This window comes from Saimiri boliviensis, chromosome 17 (assembly GCF_048565385.1).
Source record: "Saimiri boliviensis isolate mSaiBol1 chromosome 17, mSaiBol1.pri, whole genome shotgun sequence".
NCBI classification, from domain to species: domain Eukaryota; kingdom Metazoa; phylum Chordata; class Mammalia; order Primates; family Cebidae; genus Saimiri; species Saimiri boliviensis.
The window spans coordinates 51,600,185-51,617,041 of record NC_133465.1 but is presented as its reverse complement, the minus strand read 5'-3'; the positions used below and the strand labels follow the sequence as shown (position 1 = coordinate 51,617,041).

Below are 16,857 nucleotides of genomic sequence, written 5' to 3'. Positions count from 1 at the left end.
TTCACGGGGAGATGGGCCACTTGCGGGAACCCATGAGAGCTGCTTCTGCAATGTGATGTCCTTACCAGTCAGCGCAACTTGGCTGCTCCGGGCCCCAGCACGCGCCTCCATTGCAGAGGGCGGGCCTGGAGCAGCTTTCCTGATGTCCCTTCTGGGCCCTGGGGGAGGCCTCGCAGGCAGGACCTGCCTCTCCTTACCCTCCCTCAGTTCCTTCTGCCTTCCCAGGAAGCTTTCCTTTGGGAAGCAGTTTTTCCGCTTAAAAGGAAAGTTGCTTTTTGGGTTTGAAATCCACTAGATTGAGTGGTGTCTCCAACCCCCGTGCTGGTTTGGGATCCTTCATTCAGAGTCTAGGGCTAAGTACGTGATTTGGAAAAAAGGAAAGGAACTCAGAAGAGATGGGGAAGGACAGACAGACACACACATCCGTGATGATGGCAACACGAGGCGCAGACTGAGGCCAGGGGGCCGTGGAGTTTCAGATGGGGTCAGCACTGTGGCAGTGAGGGCGGGCTTCCTGGGGGAGGTGAGATGGAGGATGGGGCAGAGTGGATGGGGCTGTCAGAAGCAGAGAGAGGGCCTTCCAGGCAAGGGGAAGGTCCTGAGCTTGTGCAGGTGTGGCAGGCTGCCTGCAGAGAGGCTCAGACACTGGGCTGAGATGGATCCAGTCAGCCTGGAGCACCACCGCAGGTTCCCGAGCAGTGAATTCTCCCAACTTGTCACCCCCATCATCCCAGCCAGACAGCCTGACCGTTCCACGGAGGCAACTCTGCGGGTCAGGGCGGAACCAGGCCCTGTTGCCTTCCCTGGCCTGGGAGACTCTGGCAGAGGCTGACTCGGGGTCCAGAGATGCCCCGACTCCCTAGTGTGGCCAAGCTCATAGCTCTCCCTGGTGACCCCAGAGGCAAGGTCCCCAGCCCACACTTGCCATCTGCTGGCCAAGGGCCTGGGTCCTGGGGTCCTGCAGGCTCCACAGTCCCAGTCCCTAACCCTTCTGACTCTGCTTAGCATTGCATTGTGTTCAGGTGGAGCCTATTTTAAGCAAAGCCAAGAGAAGAAAATCTAAATTCGATAAAGAAATGAGGTCATATATGAAGATTTCACTCAAAAGCTGGGTCTCCCATTGCATTGAAATACTGGGATCTGGTTTGCAGAAATAAAGCATCTGTGCAATCAACCCTGCAGAAACATCTCTGTACCTATGGGGGATATATCTGTAGTTATGGACTAATGGAATACAAGAACAGGGGAGGCCCCACATGCAATTATGTGGTTTCTGCAGTATTTCTCGCCACAGAAATGCCAAGCGGAGGAGTGGGGGAGAGACATGCGAGACGTGTGCCAGCAGAGGGGCCCCCAGGGGGCGCCTTTTCCCATCCACCCAGAGGTGGAGACCAGCCAGATTCAAACTAGACTAGGGACAGAGGGCAGCGATGCCAGGGGTCCTTTCTCAGCCCTCTCGATGGCCCAGGCTTCTGCTCTGGAAGCAGCCTCTTCTCCCCATCCCACCTCAGGCCTGAGCCTCCTCCCACAGCCTCTTTCTGTGACAGGCACAGCCGGCCCCCATCTCAAGGCAAAGAGCCTGTGCTTTCCCCCAAAGTGGGTGAGCACTGAAAGATTATTCCAGGGAGGCGAGAAATAATTTATTGTTACATTTAATTAACTTAAATTGCTGTTGTACAGAGAAGAAAAAATGGAAAGGAAAATCTCCTGCCTACAGTTAACGGAGAGGGGGATGCCTGGGTGTTCCCCACCCCCGGCCTTCTCCCTGGGGCCCCCGGCTCAGGGTGCCCCTGCTCGCCTTCCCTGCTACTTCACGCCTCTGCTCCCTAATAAAGCCTTGCAGCAGGGCTAGAAACAGGGGTCAGCTGTCTCCTCCACCCCAGCGCAGCGAGAGCCGTGAGACCCCAGCTCCAGAGTCACACACGCCCCTCCAAGGTCTCAGATGTACTGTTTGTTTGGGTTATAAGCTCCCTGTGGGCAAGATCTGTGTTTTTTTTTTTTTTTTTTTTTTTTTTTTTTTTTTTGAGACAGGGTCTTGCTCTGTTGGCTAGGCTGGAGTGCAGTGGTGCAATCTCAGCTGACTGCAACCTCTGCCTCCTGGGTTCAAGAGATCCTCATGCCTTAGCCTCCTGAGTAGCTGGGATTACAGGTACCCACCACCACGCCTGGCTAATTTTTATATTTTTATTAAAGATACGGTTTTGCCATGTTGGTCAGGCTGGTCTCGAACTCCTGACCTAAGATGATCCACCTAACTCTGCCTCCCAAAGTGCTGGGATTACAGGCATGAGCCACTGTGCCCAGCCTGTGTTTGGCTATTTTTGTACCCTCACTGGGGCCTGATTCAGAGCAGGCCCCAACACATTTGTTGAATGCATAAATGACTGAGAGAATAAGTAAACAGACGGGTTTTCACTTTCTGCCCCCTTTGACCAAGAGATGGGGTCTCACGTTGATTCCCACCAGGACATTGTGACGGGCCTGCTCCCTTTTTGTCATTTTCCTCTCTGTTCCTCCTGCTCATTAGGAGCTCCCTCTCCTCTCCTCTCCCTGCTCCCGGCATCACCCTGCACCTTGGATTCCAGGAGGGTGTGCTAGAGGAGAAAGCACTCTGGGTGGGAAGCACAGAGCTGGAACTCCGTTCTGAATCTGCCAGACTTGCTCTGTGATGGTAGAGAAGTCATTTTCCCACCTCAGTTTCCTCATCTGTAAAATGGGGAGGTCACTGTGTTCTCTACATTCCTTTCCGGGTCTGAATATGCTCAGGCTCCAAGGACCTACGGAAGAGCAGAAATTCAAGTCTCTCAACTTGGGGATGGAGAGATCCTCGTCAGAATCTTTTATCTGCCCCTTCCTACCTGTGTGACCTTGGGAGAATCACTGAACTTCTCCGAGCCTCATTTTCCTCATCTGTAAATGGGGCTGATAGGGATAAAATATTCACACCCCAAAGCTCCTGGAGAGATTCAACAATGCCGTGCATGTAAAACAGCACAGGGCCGGCCTCACAGGAAGCGCACACGGCTGCCACTCGTTACTCAGCCTTGCGCGTTCTTCCTTCCTGACTTGGCCTTTCTCTCCAGAAGGGCCCCCTGCCCACTCAGGGCATGCACCCCACTTTCCAGCACCACTCTTTCCCAGAAGCCAGCAGCAGTCACTTCCAGAAGTGGAGTGTCCAACCTGGTGAATGATGCGGGTTTGCTGGGCATGGGGGTGGGGGTGCCCGGAGCACTGCGGACCTCCTGTCCTCCCCGTCTTCCCTCCATTTCTGCCTCTCCTGCATTCCTTGCTGCCCGTGTTGGTGTGATTTGCTCTTGGATTCACTCACGGATGATTTCTTACAGCTCATGCCTTCCTGGCCTCCTGCCTCTCTCCTCCCCAGCTTCCCCTCGCCCCGTGTTAACCACCCGACCCTTCTCAGTCTTCCCTGCCTTTCACTTTCCTCCCTCCCTTCTTTCCTTCCTTTTCTTTCTCTCTTCAGCTTTTACTGAAGGCTTTCGCAGTGCCAGGCCCTGTGAATCCTTCTTGACCCTGTGAGGCAGAGCCCTTACTCTCTCCCCACTGTTCAAGCGACAGACTGGGGCACCCGAGATGGTAACTTGCCCAGGGTTTGACCGCCGTAACTGGAGGGATTGGGATCGGAGCCGGGCTCCTGCCCCTGGCGGCACAGCCTGTTTCCCTGCCTGCCCTGCCTGCCTTCCCCTCCCTCATCCCTGTCGCAAAAGACATAGGGGTACAGGTTTCCTTTACCTTTCAAACTCTGGCTCCTGGCTGCAGCCCAGCTCCCTCAGAGCTGGCAGTGGGAATTGGGGGGTAGACACCAACAGGACCCTGTCAATGGGTAGGACTCAGGAAGGTTGGCTCTCACAGAAGAGGGGAGCCCAGCTCGGCATTCTGATCCAGCCCCTACTCTTGGGAGCTGTTAGCTGTAAGTGGCTCCCAGATACTGGGAAACCGTCCCTGAGGGGGTGGGAGGCAGAGCTGAGGTGTGGGGACAGCCGCAGAGACACCAGTTACGCAGGTGACACTATCAGCTGTGCTCTCGGCTCTGCGGCTCTCTGACAAGTGTAAAGTGAGGGGGATTTCAGTGTTGGCAGAGAAAAGATGTCCTTTCAGGAGCTGCGTTTTAAAGGGATTTAAAGAGGGCCAGGAAGGGAGAGTGAAACTGATGGCTGGAAATTAGGTTCTATTTTATTTAAAAATGCTAAAGACATTGGGGTTGTTTTTCCTAGAGAAACTACTGCCTTCCAAGGCTATAGGAGGTCAGTTTAAAGAAGGCTTGATGGACCACCAAATCCCACTGAGCAGGGATATTGAGGGCAGAAATAGGACAGACCATACAGTCCATAAAGCAGGAAATGGCCCTATCTTCTGACTCTTTGCCTATAAAGGCAGTGACTTAGACAAAATCAGAATTTCCCGACAGTGCTTGACACCTGACCTGGGAGACGGAAAATCCCATTTTTTACACCTCACCCCAAAACTTGGGGTTCAGTAGGCCTGTGGGAAGCTCAGGGGCCCTTCTATTTTTTTTTAAACGCTCTCCAGTGATTCTGAAGCGTCAACAGAATTGAGGATAACTCAGCTAGCCCAGAGATTGTCATCTGGAGGCCATTTTGCCTCCCGGGGGATGTTTGGTAATGTCTGAAGATATTCTTGGTCGCCATAATCAGGAAGGGGGACGTGCTACTGACATTTAATGGGTAAAGGCCAGGAATGCTGATCAACACCCTAAAATGCACAGGCCAGCCCCCACAGCGAAGGACTATCCAGCCCCAAATATCAATAGTGCCGAGGATGGGAAGCCCCAGGTTGGAAGGTTGCAATGCTCCGTCCCAGCTTGAAGACACTTGCCGGCCAGCCTGTTATGGGGGTGGGGTGGGGGAGGATGGTGGCTGTAAGGGGACCTTGGAAAGAGTGGGATTACAAGAGGGAGGTGCCTTCAGGGCAGGAGGATGCCTTGGATTGCACTCTTCCTGGCCAATGCCCTGTGCGACCTTGGACCAGTCAGTCTCCCACCTCCTGGCCTTAGTCTGAAGGCAGGGGACTGGTGGAAATGACCTTTCCTGGCCAGCTGGGTAGGTGGGAACTCCTTCCCCTCACTCACTGCTGTCCTGGCCCTGCTGCGTCAGTGTCTCCAGATGTCCTCCCGCAGCGTGTGCCCCGGAGATGCAGGAAGGTCTGCTTGCTGATGTGGCCAAAGTTGAGGAATGAGGCAGCCCAGAAAGAGCCTAAACCGCAGCCTCTTCCCAGAGCCAGCGAGCTGAGCTCACCCAGCCGAGGCTCCAGTAGAGCCTCCCCAGGGCCGGCACCTCAGAGGCAGGAGGCAGAGCCGGGTCCGGGACCCTGGAGAAGCTGGGTTCCTTTATCCTGGATGAGCGCAGGGACAAGGGGTAGAACCGGTGTGGGGCTAAGTCCTGTGAACTTAGGGGAACCCACACAGAGCAAGGCTGCCCTTGCCCCACTAGAGCCTGCCACCACTGATCATGGGTCCACAGTTCACCTTGGTGACAAGTGCAGACTGATGAGTGTGACAAGGAGGGAAAGGGGCCTACTCAGAACCTGCTACCAGGTAAGGAGTCTGAGCAAACCAGAGAGTTTACTCCTCCTGGATAAGGTTCTTCCTTCTTCCGTCGCCCAGTCTTGGCTGCCAGAAAGAGCCACCACATCACTCGCATCCACGCAACGGAGCTGCATAAGTGTGAGCAGCACAGCAGGAAGGCCAGGCTGTGTGAAGGGTGAACCAGAGGTCTGGGCCAGGCAGTGAATTCTGGCCCCCAAGGAGGGCTTTAGGCCCACGCTATTCAAAGGGTGGTGAGGACTGGTCCGACTGGTCAAGTTTGCCAACCATGAGCCGTTGGTTCCTGGTCTACGACTTGATAAGCACAAAAATGGAGAGTAAGCATTTGGAAACTTTGATGTGAATCCATCCCTGCTGGGACATCCAAGCATGCAGTCAATACACTCATCTTGACAAACAGGGTCTAGACCAACTTAGATGCTGTCGGACTTGCCAGGTGAATCACGTGGTGCAGGCTGTGCATCAGGACCACAGGCCAGTCTGCCATGGATTGGAAAAATCCATGCGGTCCTTCCCCACAGCTGGTTTGAGGGCCCTGCGTTAGCTGGAGGACACAGTGCAATGCCTGGCTCACCAGGGGAGGCCTCATGGAGGAGGCGGGTCTTGAGTGATGGTTGGGCTTAGTTTTGAGGGGAGTCCTGGCACAGACAGCAGAGGGTGAAGGAGGGACCCCACCCATGAAAGCAGCAGGTCCCATTGACCTTTGGTGGGGGCAGGCCCCCTGCGGCAGCACAGGCACTTCCTCCTTCATTCTGCATCGTGGTCCACTAAAGAGGACACAAAGACCCAGAGAGGTCGGACGATTTGCCCGAGGTCACCCAACCAGGAAGTGGCTGAGTCAGCCCCAACCTCAGGCTTCCTGCCCTGTCAGCTTTAGGGACAGTAGTCCTTCCTCCAGGGTGCACGTGAGCCCCATGTCGCCTAGCCCTCCCATTTCACAGCCTTGCAGCAGCTTCCAAGGTCAGGCCATGAGGAAGGACATCCCAGACTGCCTCCCCCCAACACCAACGCACAGGGAGCTGGAGGGGTTGGATGCTGACAAACCGGATCCCACGAAGGTACCAGGAATGCCAGTGCTCTCGGCACTCCTGCTTTGCCTGGCTATTCCTGCCTCATCACCAGGAGAACCAGGACAGCACCAGGGAGGGAACCCCAGGATGCCACTAGGGCTGCTTCCCCAGTCCCCGCTTAGGGACTGAAGTGCCTGGGACCTGCTCTCTGGAGGCCCCAGGTTCGGAGACCTTCTTGCCCTTTTGTTTCTAAGCCCAGCGCCACAATTCCCTTTAGCAACATCCCCACCATACCTGCCCAGAGCTGCTCATGAAGCAGAATGCTGCCTGTGCGTGCACGTGGACAACACCCCAGTGCTATGGGGACCGGGGGTGGACCACAGGGCAGTGCGGGAATCTTTTAATGTTACTAAGCCGTGCGGCAGCATAGCCCTTGATAAGCCGTTGAGTCACAAATCCACACGCGGAGGCATAGAGGGACCTATCTCTCTGGCTTGTCACTGTGTCTTCTGTCGCCATAGCACTTCCACACTCAGACACATGCTCATCGGGGAGCTGGAGCAGGGAGAGGCCCTCCATTTAGTTCAGCATCTATTGTGCACCTACTGTGTGTGCAGTTCTGGACTAAGTGCTGGGCACACAGAGTGTGTGTGTGTATGTGTATGTCGGTGTATATGTGTATGTGTGGTGTGTGTATATGTGTGTGTGTATATGTGTATGTGTGGTGTGTGTATATGTGTGTGTATGTGTGTGTATATGTGGGTGTGTATATGTGTATGTGTGTGTATGTGTGTGTGTATATATGTGTATGTGTGCATATGTGTATGTGTTGTGTGTGTATATGTGTGTGTATGTGTGTGCATATGTGTGCGTGTATGTGTATATGTGTGCGTGTATGTGTATGTGTTGTGTGTGTGTATGTGTGCGTGTATGTGTGTGCATGTGTGTGCATGTGTGTATGTGTGTGTATCTGTGTGCGTGTGTGTGTGTGTAAGGGAATCTTTCTAGTCTAGGCAGAGCTCATAATCTATGGTGGGAACAAGGGTCCAGTTAGATGTGGGTCACCAGGGGTCCGTGTAGAATCTGGTTAGGTGTTTTTGAGCCCCCTGTGGGGGGCACATCAAAGAGCTGGAAGACCTCATGTTGTGGGACAGCCCAGGATCCACCACGAGCCAGAGGCTCACACCAGAGGAACGGATGAGGTGAGAACAAAGGAACAACCAGTGAGAGACAGACTTAGACTGGAGGGCTTCCTGGAGGAGGAGGTGGGGACAGTTCAGAAAGACTTTGGTGGACATGCCAGGTAAAGACTGGCACAGAGAGACTTGGGGGCAGAAGCTCCTGTAAGAGAAGCATCAGAAATGAATATTCTATTCTGCTGGGGTTGGGGGGTGCAGGGTAGGAAGGAGAACAGTGAGACCGAGGCGGAGGGCCAGGGGTGAGAAGCAAGAGATTTGAGGTGCACCAGGTTCTTTCCCCTCTGGAAGGAGACAGGAGGACTCAATGGGGTCACTTGTGAGTCTTAGTGCAAAAGCAGCTCAGTAAATGGAGCACCTGGCCAGTAAACAGTGCAGCCGGCTGAGAATCTGGGTGGTGCGGGCAGGGGACAGGAGCAGAGTTGGGGGCAGAAAGAGGAAGGGGAAGGGTGTGGCTCAGACCAAGACCAAGCCCAGGACACAAGGACCAGCCTCCCTCCAAGGACCAGCCTCGCCCTGCCTGTCTGGGAAGATGAAGGAGTAGCTGAGCCTCTCGGGCTCCCAGCCAGGCACAGGCATCGAGGGATGCCGTGGAGGCTGTCCAACCTGCTATCGACTCGCCCGGCTAAGCCCGTGGCCCCCGGGTGCCAGCTGCTCCTCTGGAAGTCAGCCTCCAACCCTGGCCTTGAGGTGGCGTTGCACCTGCCGTGGGTCTGGCTGTGCTAACAGGAGAGGAAAGGTGGTTACCACACAGTGGCCTCTGATGGGAGTGGCAGGTGCCGGTGTTATTATGAACACTGCACAGTAGCTCACTCTCCAGGGTTCCAGCGTGTGTGTGTGTGTGTGTGTGTGTGTGTGTGTGTGTGTGTGTGTGTGACAGAGAGAGAGAGAGAGAGAGAGAGAGAGAGAGAGGGAGAAAATGCCCACTGAGAAACACAGGACCGCAGAGGCGACAGGTCCTGCCCCTTCTGCATCCTGCTTCTGGGGAGGGGCGCAGCCCTGGGGGTGGTGGGAGGGAGTGGGATCATGGGAGAGGCTCCCTCAGGGCACCCCTGCCCCTGGGGCTCTCCTGAAAGCTGAGGATGGCTTCAGGCACTCAGGCATGTGGATAGGGATGGGTAGGGGAATTCTTGTGAGGAACAGAGAGGAAGTTTCCGGGAAATGCCATTTCTGGCCCCAGAAGCTGGGCACAGGTGCTCTTGGGTGCTGGGGAGAAAGTAAAAAGCAAGAATGGCCAAGGCAGGCAGGCAGATCTTTTTCTTTTCCCTCCCTCTGCTTCTCTCACTGTCTGTCTCTCAGAATCTTCTATAAGAATGAAATCATCAGCTGGGTGCGGTGGCTCATGCCTGTGGCTGAGGTGGGTGGATCACCTGCAGTCAGGATTTTGAGACCAGCCTGGCCAACATGGTGAAACTCCATCTCTACCAAAAAATTAGCTGGGTGTGGTGATGAGCACCTGTAATTCTAGCTACTGAGGAGGCTGAGGCAGGGGAATCACCTGAACCTGGGAGGTGGAGGTTGCAGTGAGCCGAGATTGCCACCGCACTCCAGCCTGGGTGACACAGTGAGACTCCATCTCAAAAAGAAGAAAGAGAAGAAAAGAAATCACCCACCCGAGCAGGCCCCTGCGCATCCCACCAGGCCCTTGTTCTGACAGTGCAGTCAGGGTCCCCAGTGCAGGGGGCCCATACCTGTGAGGGTTGTGCCTCAGATGGTGCCTGGACTGTCCTGCAGCCGTTCCCCCAGGAAAACCACTCCTGGAGCCGGTTAGCCTTTCCAGCCACACAGCCCAGCCCCTCATGCTCCCGCCACACTCCTTCCCATGTCTGTGCACAGACTGCCCACTCAGCCTGGTACCTCTGGCCTCTGCTGAGCTCATTCTAGAAATGAGCCCTTCACACACCTTGCCAAGGAGGCTGGGAAAACAGGAAGGGAGAGATGAATGGATCACAGAGGCAGAAAACTCCCCAATGTAAATGGCAATGCTTCGACCACCTCTTGTCCTAGCCTTTCACCCCGCGCAGGTACCTTTCAGCTCTTTGGGCTTTTGTACCCACCGGGGATGATCAATAAGTTGTCCCAATTCTCCTAGAGGCCCTGACATCCCAGCACTCTAAAATTCAACGAAGGTTCCCACTGTGCTTCCTGGTAGCCCCCACTACCTCTTAAAACTCCAGTGTGTAGACTCTAAAGTATAGTGGTCAGCCTAGATCAAGCCCTGCCTCCCTGCTTCTGCAGCCACGGAAGTGGCTGGACCAGTCTAGCCAGTTTTCCCGGGCTCTGACCTAGGCACATTGGCTCCCAACCAGACTGACTGGGGCTTGGAAACCAGCTGACATGTGGAGGGGGCAGGTGCGTGCCCCACAAATCCCACCTCAAAGCACCTTGCTGAGGCTGCTCTCTGGGCCCAGGAGTGCCACGGGGGTGAGATGGCAAAATTGCCTGTGGTTAGAGGGCAGAAAACAGCCACAGACATATTAATTTTCCCAGAAACGGTTTTGTGGCGGCTGGATGGACAGTTGTCAAAGAACCTGTTTGGCTAAAGCATTTGAATCCGTGGTTCTACATGAAAGGGACCTGTCTTCCAGAGCCGGATTCTGACATGCACGGTTCACGATGCCCGCCGCCCTCCCTTCCTGCCATCCTTTCAATTTTGTTGAAGCGGATACCACGTACTCTGAAAACAAGTGATTAATAATCTGTGGTCTAATAGAATCCAGCTAGTTATTTTCAAAAATAATTGTTTGCATCAGTGAGTGAATCATTTTGCATTATCTTCCCTACAAATCTCTACTTTTATAGTCAGGTTTTTCCATGTCAGAGATGTTCAGGTCTGTCCCTGACCTTCGAGCACAGCTGATGGCTGGTAGCTGATCCCTTTTCCCCAGGGACTGTGAGAAGTGCTCTGAGGCAGGAGGAGATTGTACGTGCCAAGTACCCTTCCTCTACCCCCATCCCCTCACCACTCCTCCTTTTGATGGCCTTTCTTGGACTGAGGAAGTTGGTAAGTGACTGCTGTAGCTAATATTTATTATGCACTTACTGTGTGCCAGACACTGTGCAACTGTGTGTAATTTCACACCTGGCATCTCATGGTCATTATGATTATCGCATTAAGTAGCTATTATTTCCCCTGATTTAGACTGATGAAGAAACTGAGGTTCAGAGTGATAACTTGGCCACAGCTTCAGGGCAGATTCAGGATTCAAGCCCACATTTGCTTCATCTGCTGTTCCCACCAATAAAAGAAGATGCTGACTGCCACATTAGGTGGGGTGAGGGATGGTTGTCTGATTGCAACAAGTCCAAAGACAAGCATTTTAAAAGGATGCAGACTGGGCACAGTGGTTCATGCCTATAACCCAACACTTTGGGAGGCTGAGGTGGGAGGATCGCTTGAGCCCAGGAGTTCGAGACCAGCCTGGGCAATATGGCAAGACCCTGTGTCTACAAAAAAATTTAAAATTAGCTAGGTGTAGTTGGTGCATGCCTGTAGTCCCAGGTACTCAGGAGGCTGAGGTGGGAGGATCACTTGAGCCCAGGAGGTTGAGGCTGCAGTGAGCTGCGTTCACACCACTGCACTCCAGCCTAGGGAACAGAGTGAGACCCTGTCTTAAAAAAAAAAAAAAATTCCTAGGGACTCTGCTGACAGGGACCTCTGAATTTAGGTAGACAGGAATCATTCGTAATTAACAAATTCATTCGTTGACTATTAAAACTGCAGCTGAAATCTCGACCTGGCCTTACCTTCAAAATGGGCTCACGGTTCTTTTGTTGATACCGTGCGTGATTAGGGTAGAATCAGAGCTGGGAGAGATCACCCAACTCCCTCTTTTCACTGAGGAAGAAACAGCCCAGATCACTGCTAGCGACCTGCCCTCCTCCAGACACAGCAAAAGCACTGGAGTTTCACTGGCTGAAGCCCCACCCCCAAGGGATTCTCCAGATTGCTAGGGTGCTGCATTGGCTGGCTGTTGTTTTCTCTTTTCTAATAACCACAGTGGGCTTAAGGGGGAGTTCTAGTCCTTTCTGCATCAGAGATGGCTTTTATGCTAGGGTGGTTTGAGCATCTCTCAGCCTTCTGTTTTGACATGACATCCGCATCCTGTGGGAACAGAAACGGGTTCTTTCCAGTTGTACAATACCAAACAGAAGCAACAATAAAACCATCCATCCAGTCGACAAACATTTGTTAAACACCTACTATGTGCAACAATTGTGAGGCCCAGGGCCGCGAAGGGTAAAAGATGAACAATGTGTAATATATTACATGTCCAGGAGCTGCTAGCTGCTGTTCCTGCATTAACTTATTTCTGCTGAAAGTAGCCACCTTGCAACTTTTTCTGAAAGCAGACTATGCCAGGCGCTGTTCCAGACACTTTCCATGTATTAATTTCTGTTGTCCTTACCAACCTTCTGAGTTAGGCATTTCCCCCCATTTTACAGCTTGGGATGCTGAAGCCCAGAAAGAGTACTGAGGTCCAAGTACCATGTTCCAAGGTCCCTCAGCTTGGGCAGAGCTAGGAAGGGGCAGAGCTGGGAATCAAATCAGTGGCACCCCATTCTTCCCGTGTGAGGAGTATTTGAAACACAGACCTTTCCAAGAGACGAGAGAGGTAACAGAGAATCCGGTCTGATATCCCCGTTTACAGACAAACTATGACTCAGAGAGTGAAGGTGACCTACCTGATGTCACACAGCTGATTGGAGGCACGGCTGAGACCAGTCAGGTTCACTGACTCCCAGGCTGATGGTCTTTCCCCCTCAATAGCTGCTGAAATTATCAGCCCTGCACCTAACTGCTTCCTTCTGGGTCGCACCATGGCCAGAGCTCAGGCCCATGGCCTTGGCAGGTATCATGGACGCTTGGGGTGGTGGCACCTCTGACCCCCAAACTCCCTGTGTGCAGCTGAACTTGGCTGGAGGCCGATGCTCTGTGAGGAGCCAAATGTTAGAGAGGGTGAGAAATGGATTTTCCACTTAAGCTCGTCCTCACTGGCTCTGGGTGAGTGTTCTACTTTTCCGTTATCTACACACTCCTCTCTACAGCTGATCATTTCCAATCCAAGGGGCTTGGCCTGGCTTTTGGGCCCCTCCCTGACTTCGCCCCCGGTTTGTGGCCAGGCCAGTAGTTCCTGCAGACTGAAGCAGCCCACCGGCGCACGCTGGGCTCATCGTTTTGCATTCCTCATGGCTCCTGCCAAGGCTCCCCTCGAAAACCTGGCTCCATATCATTTAATCAAAGAAACAACTTGGAAATGGCCCAGATATGCACCCATATAGGGACGGCAAAGTCCATTCACTCACAGGCAACACGCAGACATATTCTCCGAAGGAAGCTCAGGATAATGTGAAACAGACTTGGGCTGTGACACTGGGGAGTGGACTGCCCAGCAGCCACAGCTGCGCCCAGACAGGTGCTTGAGAAGGGGACTTGTGGGGGGTATTTTTTAAATGAATTACACAACAGCTGGATTCAGAGAGTGAGGCTGCAATCATTTTTCCATTCTGGTTTTCAAACTTTGCCTATAGCTGCTAAGTTGGTTATATAAGAATAACAACAATAATAAAACCAGCTCCCTCCTGGGAGATCACTCTCCTGTTAGAACCCATGGAGAGGCCTTGCCTTCTGCACCCCTCACAGACACTGGGACCTGTGTTTAGAGTCACACTCCGCCTCCCTGCGAGGAGCTGCAGTGGGTGCGTGGGTGACTCCCAGGTGCTCAGGCCCCTGCCCCTTCAATGATGGAGACAATGTCTTGCCTGTCTTCTGACTTACGGCCACTTGCACACACATTGTTTCTCCCCACTCATAAACACACCGTCACACACCCTGTCTTTCCCCATTCACACACATTTCCCCCCAGGACTCTGGAACCGGTATAGTGTGAGGCCCACAATATAGGCCCCAGAGTGGACCCTTCCCAACACTGGCTGACTTGCTGGGGACAGCACTGGATTTGGGATGAACACTAAGTCCCTAGATTTGTACTCTCATGCTCGCAAAACTACCTGGGCTCTCATCTGGCTGAGATCTAGAGAGAGGTTTAAGGGGCTTAGAATATTTTCTGGTGATGGCTGGGCACCGTGGCTCGTGCCTGTAATCCTAGCATTTTGGGAGGCCGAGGCTGGCTGATTGCTTGAGCCCAGGAGTTTGAGACCAGCCTGGGCAATATGGTGAAATCCCATTTCTATAAAAAATACAAAAATTAGCTAGGTGTGGTGGTGCATGCCTATGGTCCCAGCTATTCTGGAGGTTGGGGTGGGAGGATTACTGGAGCCCAGGGAGGTTGAGGCTTCAGTGAGCTGAGGTCATGCCACTGCGCTCCAACCTGGGCGACAGAGTGAGACCCTGTCCCAAAAAAAGAAAAAAAAAAAGATATTTTCTGGTAAAAGCAAACAAAACAAAGCCTTATATCAGAGTGCCCAGGTTTGAATTCTGACTTCACTACTCACTGGCTGTGTGACCCTGAACCAGTTACTTGGCTTCTCTGTGTCTCAGGAATAATTTCTACCTTCTAGGGCTGTTAGGAGGACTCTATGACTTAATATTTGCAAAGCAGGTAGAATAATGCCCAGCGAATTGTACATACTACATAAATAAAAGAAAAAAAGCAACTATTTAATAGAAACCAGCTTTTGAAACCAGCATTCGCTGGCCATTCCCTGGCTGCGCCTCATTCATTTGGTATTTACTGAGTGCTTACTGAGTTTATTAGGCCAGTCATAAAGGGCACACGCCACACCATCTAGTAGGAATAACAGAAATAAAAAGACTTTTTTTTAAAAAAAGAAAAACAGGATCATTCTAAACAGAGATTTGCACACAACTCTAAGGAAGGCCAGAGAAAGAACATTATCTATTTCAGCGTAAACTTGAAAAAAACAAAAACAAAACAAAACAAAAAAAAACACCCACATTTCAATCCTTTGAATCCATTTAAAAGACTGAATTTGGTCTAACTGGTTTGCGCATTTAGACCAGGCTTCGATACACACAAGCCTTTTGGAAAATATTCCCATTCAGTGCCACCTATTCGACCTCTCTGGATGTTTTTCTTCCCCTTCCTCATCCGTCTGTCTCCTTGAACGCCCAGAAAATAATCTCTGAGTTCATCTCCAGCCCTCAGTTAACAGACGGGGGAGGCGATGTGGGTTCACTGAGACCAACCCTCAGTCATTTTAATAATCAATTTATAAATATTTGGGGAGAGGTAGGATTAGAGAAAAATCTCAGTAACTTGTAACGTGTCAACTAACGTCTCATTAAAAAATCTTGGTGCTTTAACTCAAACCACTTCGTAAGCCGGTATACGTACACTTGGTTTAATAACTGATGGAAAAATGAAATTCTGCCAATCCGCACCCCTCCCCCAAATCCACCGAATTCTCTTTAATGCAATCGCTTTGAATGCCCTGAACCGGGTCAGGCTGGCGTCTACGTTTGTGGCAGAAGCGGACCCTGTGGGGTCCCAAGCCCCGGGCGAGTTGGTGCCCAGGCGGGCGCGGCACGGGGTTTCCCGGCAGCCGCGCAGAGGCCCACCCGCCACTCTGGCCGGCTGCAGCGGGCGCGCCTACACCTTGCAAGACCAGAGCGCTGTGGAAAGCGTTCGGGGCTGTAAGCGACGCCTGGCACCAGCGGCAGGCCGGACTGCCGGCCTCCCGGCCCTTCCCGGGCGCACATTACCCGCGGGCCGCCCCCGCCGCCCACGAACTTCAGCTGGCAGACGCTGGACGTACGGTCTGGCGAGTTTCCTAAACTCCAGCGCCCGATCCGCGTCGTGGGGTCGGCTGCGCAGCGCGGGGATCTCGGTGCCCAGGCTCGGAGAGCGAGTGTCGCGCTCTCGGGCCGCGGCGGGGGAATGGGAACGCCGCCGGAGGCACCGTCTCCTCCCCCGAGACTGCGATATTGATCAAGGGCTCGCAGGCGCGGGCGGCATTAATCTCCCTGGACTCGCAGCTTGCCGCGGAGGAGAAGGAGCAGGACGCGCTCCCGGGACTGGGGCGGGGGCGGGCGGAGTCGGGGAGCTATGAGGGGGTGCTGGGGAGAGGCGGGGAACCCCGCTTCGGAGTCTCCCGTCCCGGGGCCGGGGTCTGCAGGGAGGGCGTGGGAGGCGGAACCCAGCGTCTGCCCCAAAGCCTAGAGCAATTGTTGGCGCGGAGACTGCTACCCGGGTGGGCGGACCCCTCCTCCGCCAACATCCCGGCGGCTCCGCCACGATTTCTTTTCTCACCTGAGTCTCCCCCTGCCCACCAAACCCTGGCTCCAAAGGTCCAGAGAGTTAGACTGCCCCAGAGCCCAGCCTTCCCAGACCTGACCGCAGCTCTCCTGGCGCCCCCGCCCCCGTCGCACCCAAAGCCGGGCCCCGTCCCGCATCCGCCCTGGGCTGGGGGCGCCCGCGCTGGAGGGCGGGCCGGCGGGCTCTTACCTTGACAAGCCGGAGCTGCGGGTGCCGTCCCATCGTCAGGCTCGCTCGGTTACCGTCCTGAACGCCCGGGTCCCCAGGCATCCCAGAGAGGCCGGTTGGGTGCTGCGGGCTCGGGCAGCACGCGGTGGGCGGCCGGACTCCTCGGTGGCTGCCAGGTGCGGAGGTGCCCGCTCCGTGCCTCCCGGCCCCGCGGCCCGGCCCGGCCGGCTCTCGCTCGCCCCTTCCCGGGGAAGTCTGGCCGCCGTTTTCCGATTCAGCCCGGCCGGAGGCCGCCTCTTGCCCGCCTCGCCCCTGCCGCCTCCCCCACGGTCCGCGCCGCTCCTCGCCTCGGCTCCCCGCCCCCTCGCCAGCTCGTCCCCTCCCCTCCCTCCCCCTCCCCTTCCCCCTCCCTCTCCCTCTCCCCTCCCCTCCTCTCCCCTCCCCTCCCCTTCCCTTCCCTTTGGTCCCTCCTCCGCGCCTCGCCCCTCGGCTCCCTCCCCGCTCCCTCCCCTTCCCCCGGCCCGCTGCCTGAGCCCCGCCGCCAGGATCCCCTTTCCCTACGCCCGGGTTTGCGGCAGTCCTCGGGGCGCGCTGGCGGCGGTGGCTGCCGCCGCAGCCCGGGAAGAAGCCGGGGATGGGGGAGGGGGCAGCGGGAGAGGATG

General features: G+C 54.4%; 1 protein-coding gene across 2 annotated transcripts in view; it reads right to left on the bottom strand.

Annotated features, from left to right (window-relative positions):
- Positions 1-16,569, bottom strand: part of CRHR1 (corticotropin releasing hormone receptor 1) — a 51,689-nt gene extending 35,120 nt beyond the window's left edge. For both annotated transcript variants that reach the window (XM_010330261.3, XM_003942414.3), the window contains exon 1: positions 16,217-16,569. In XM_010330261.3, the coding sequence (XP_010328563.1) occupies positions 16,217-16,297 (81 nt within the window). In that variant the 5' untranslated portion in view covers positions 16,298-16,569. The remainder of the gene's footprint in view (positions 1-16,216) is intronic.
- Positions 16,570-16,857: the final 288 nt, after the last annotated feature.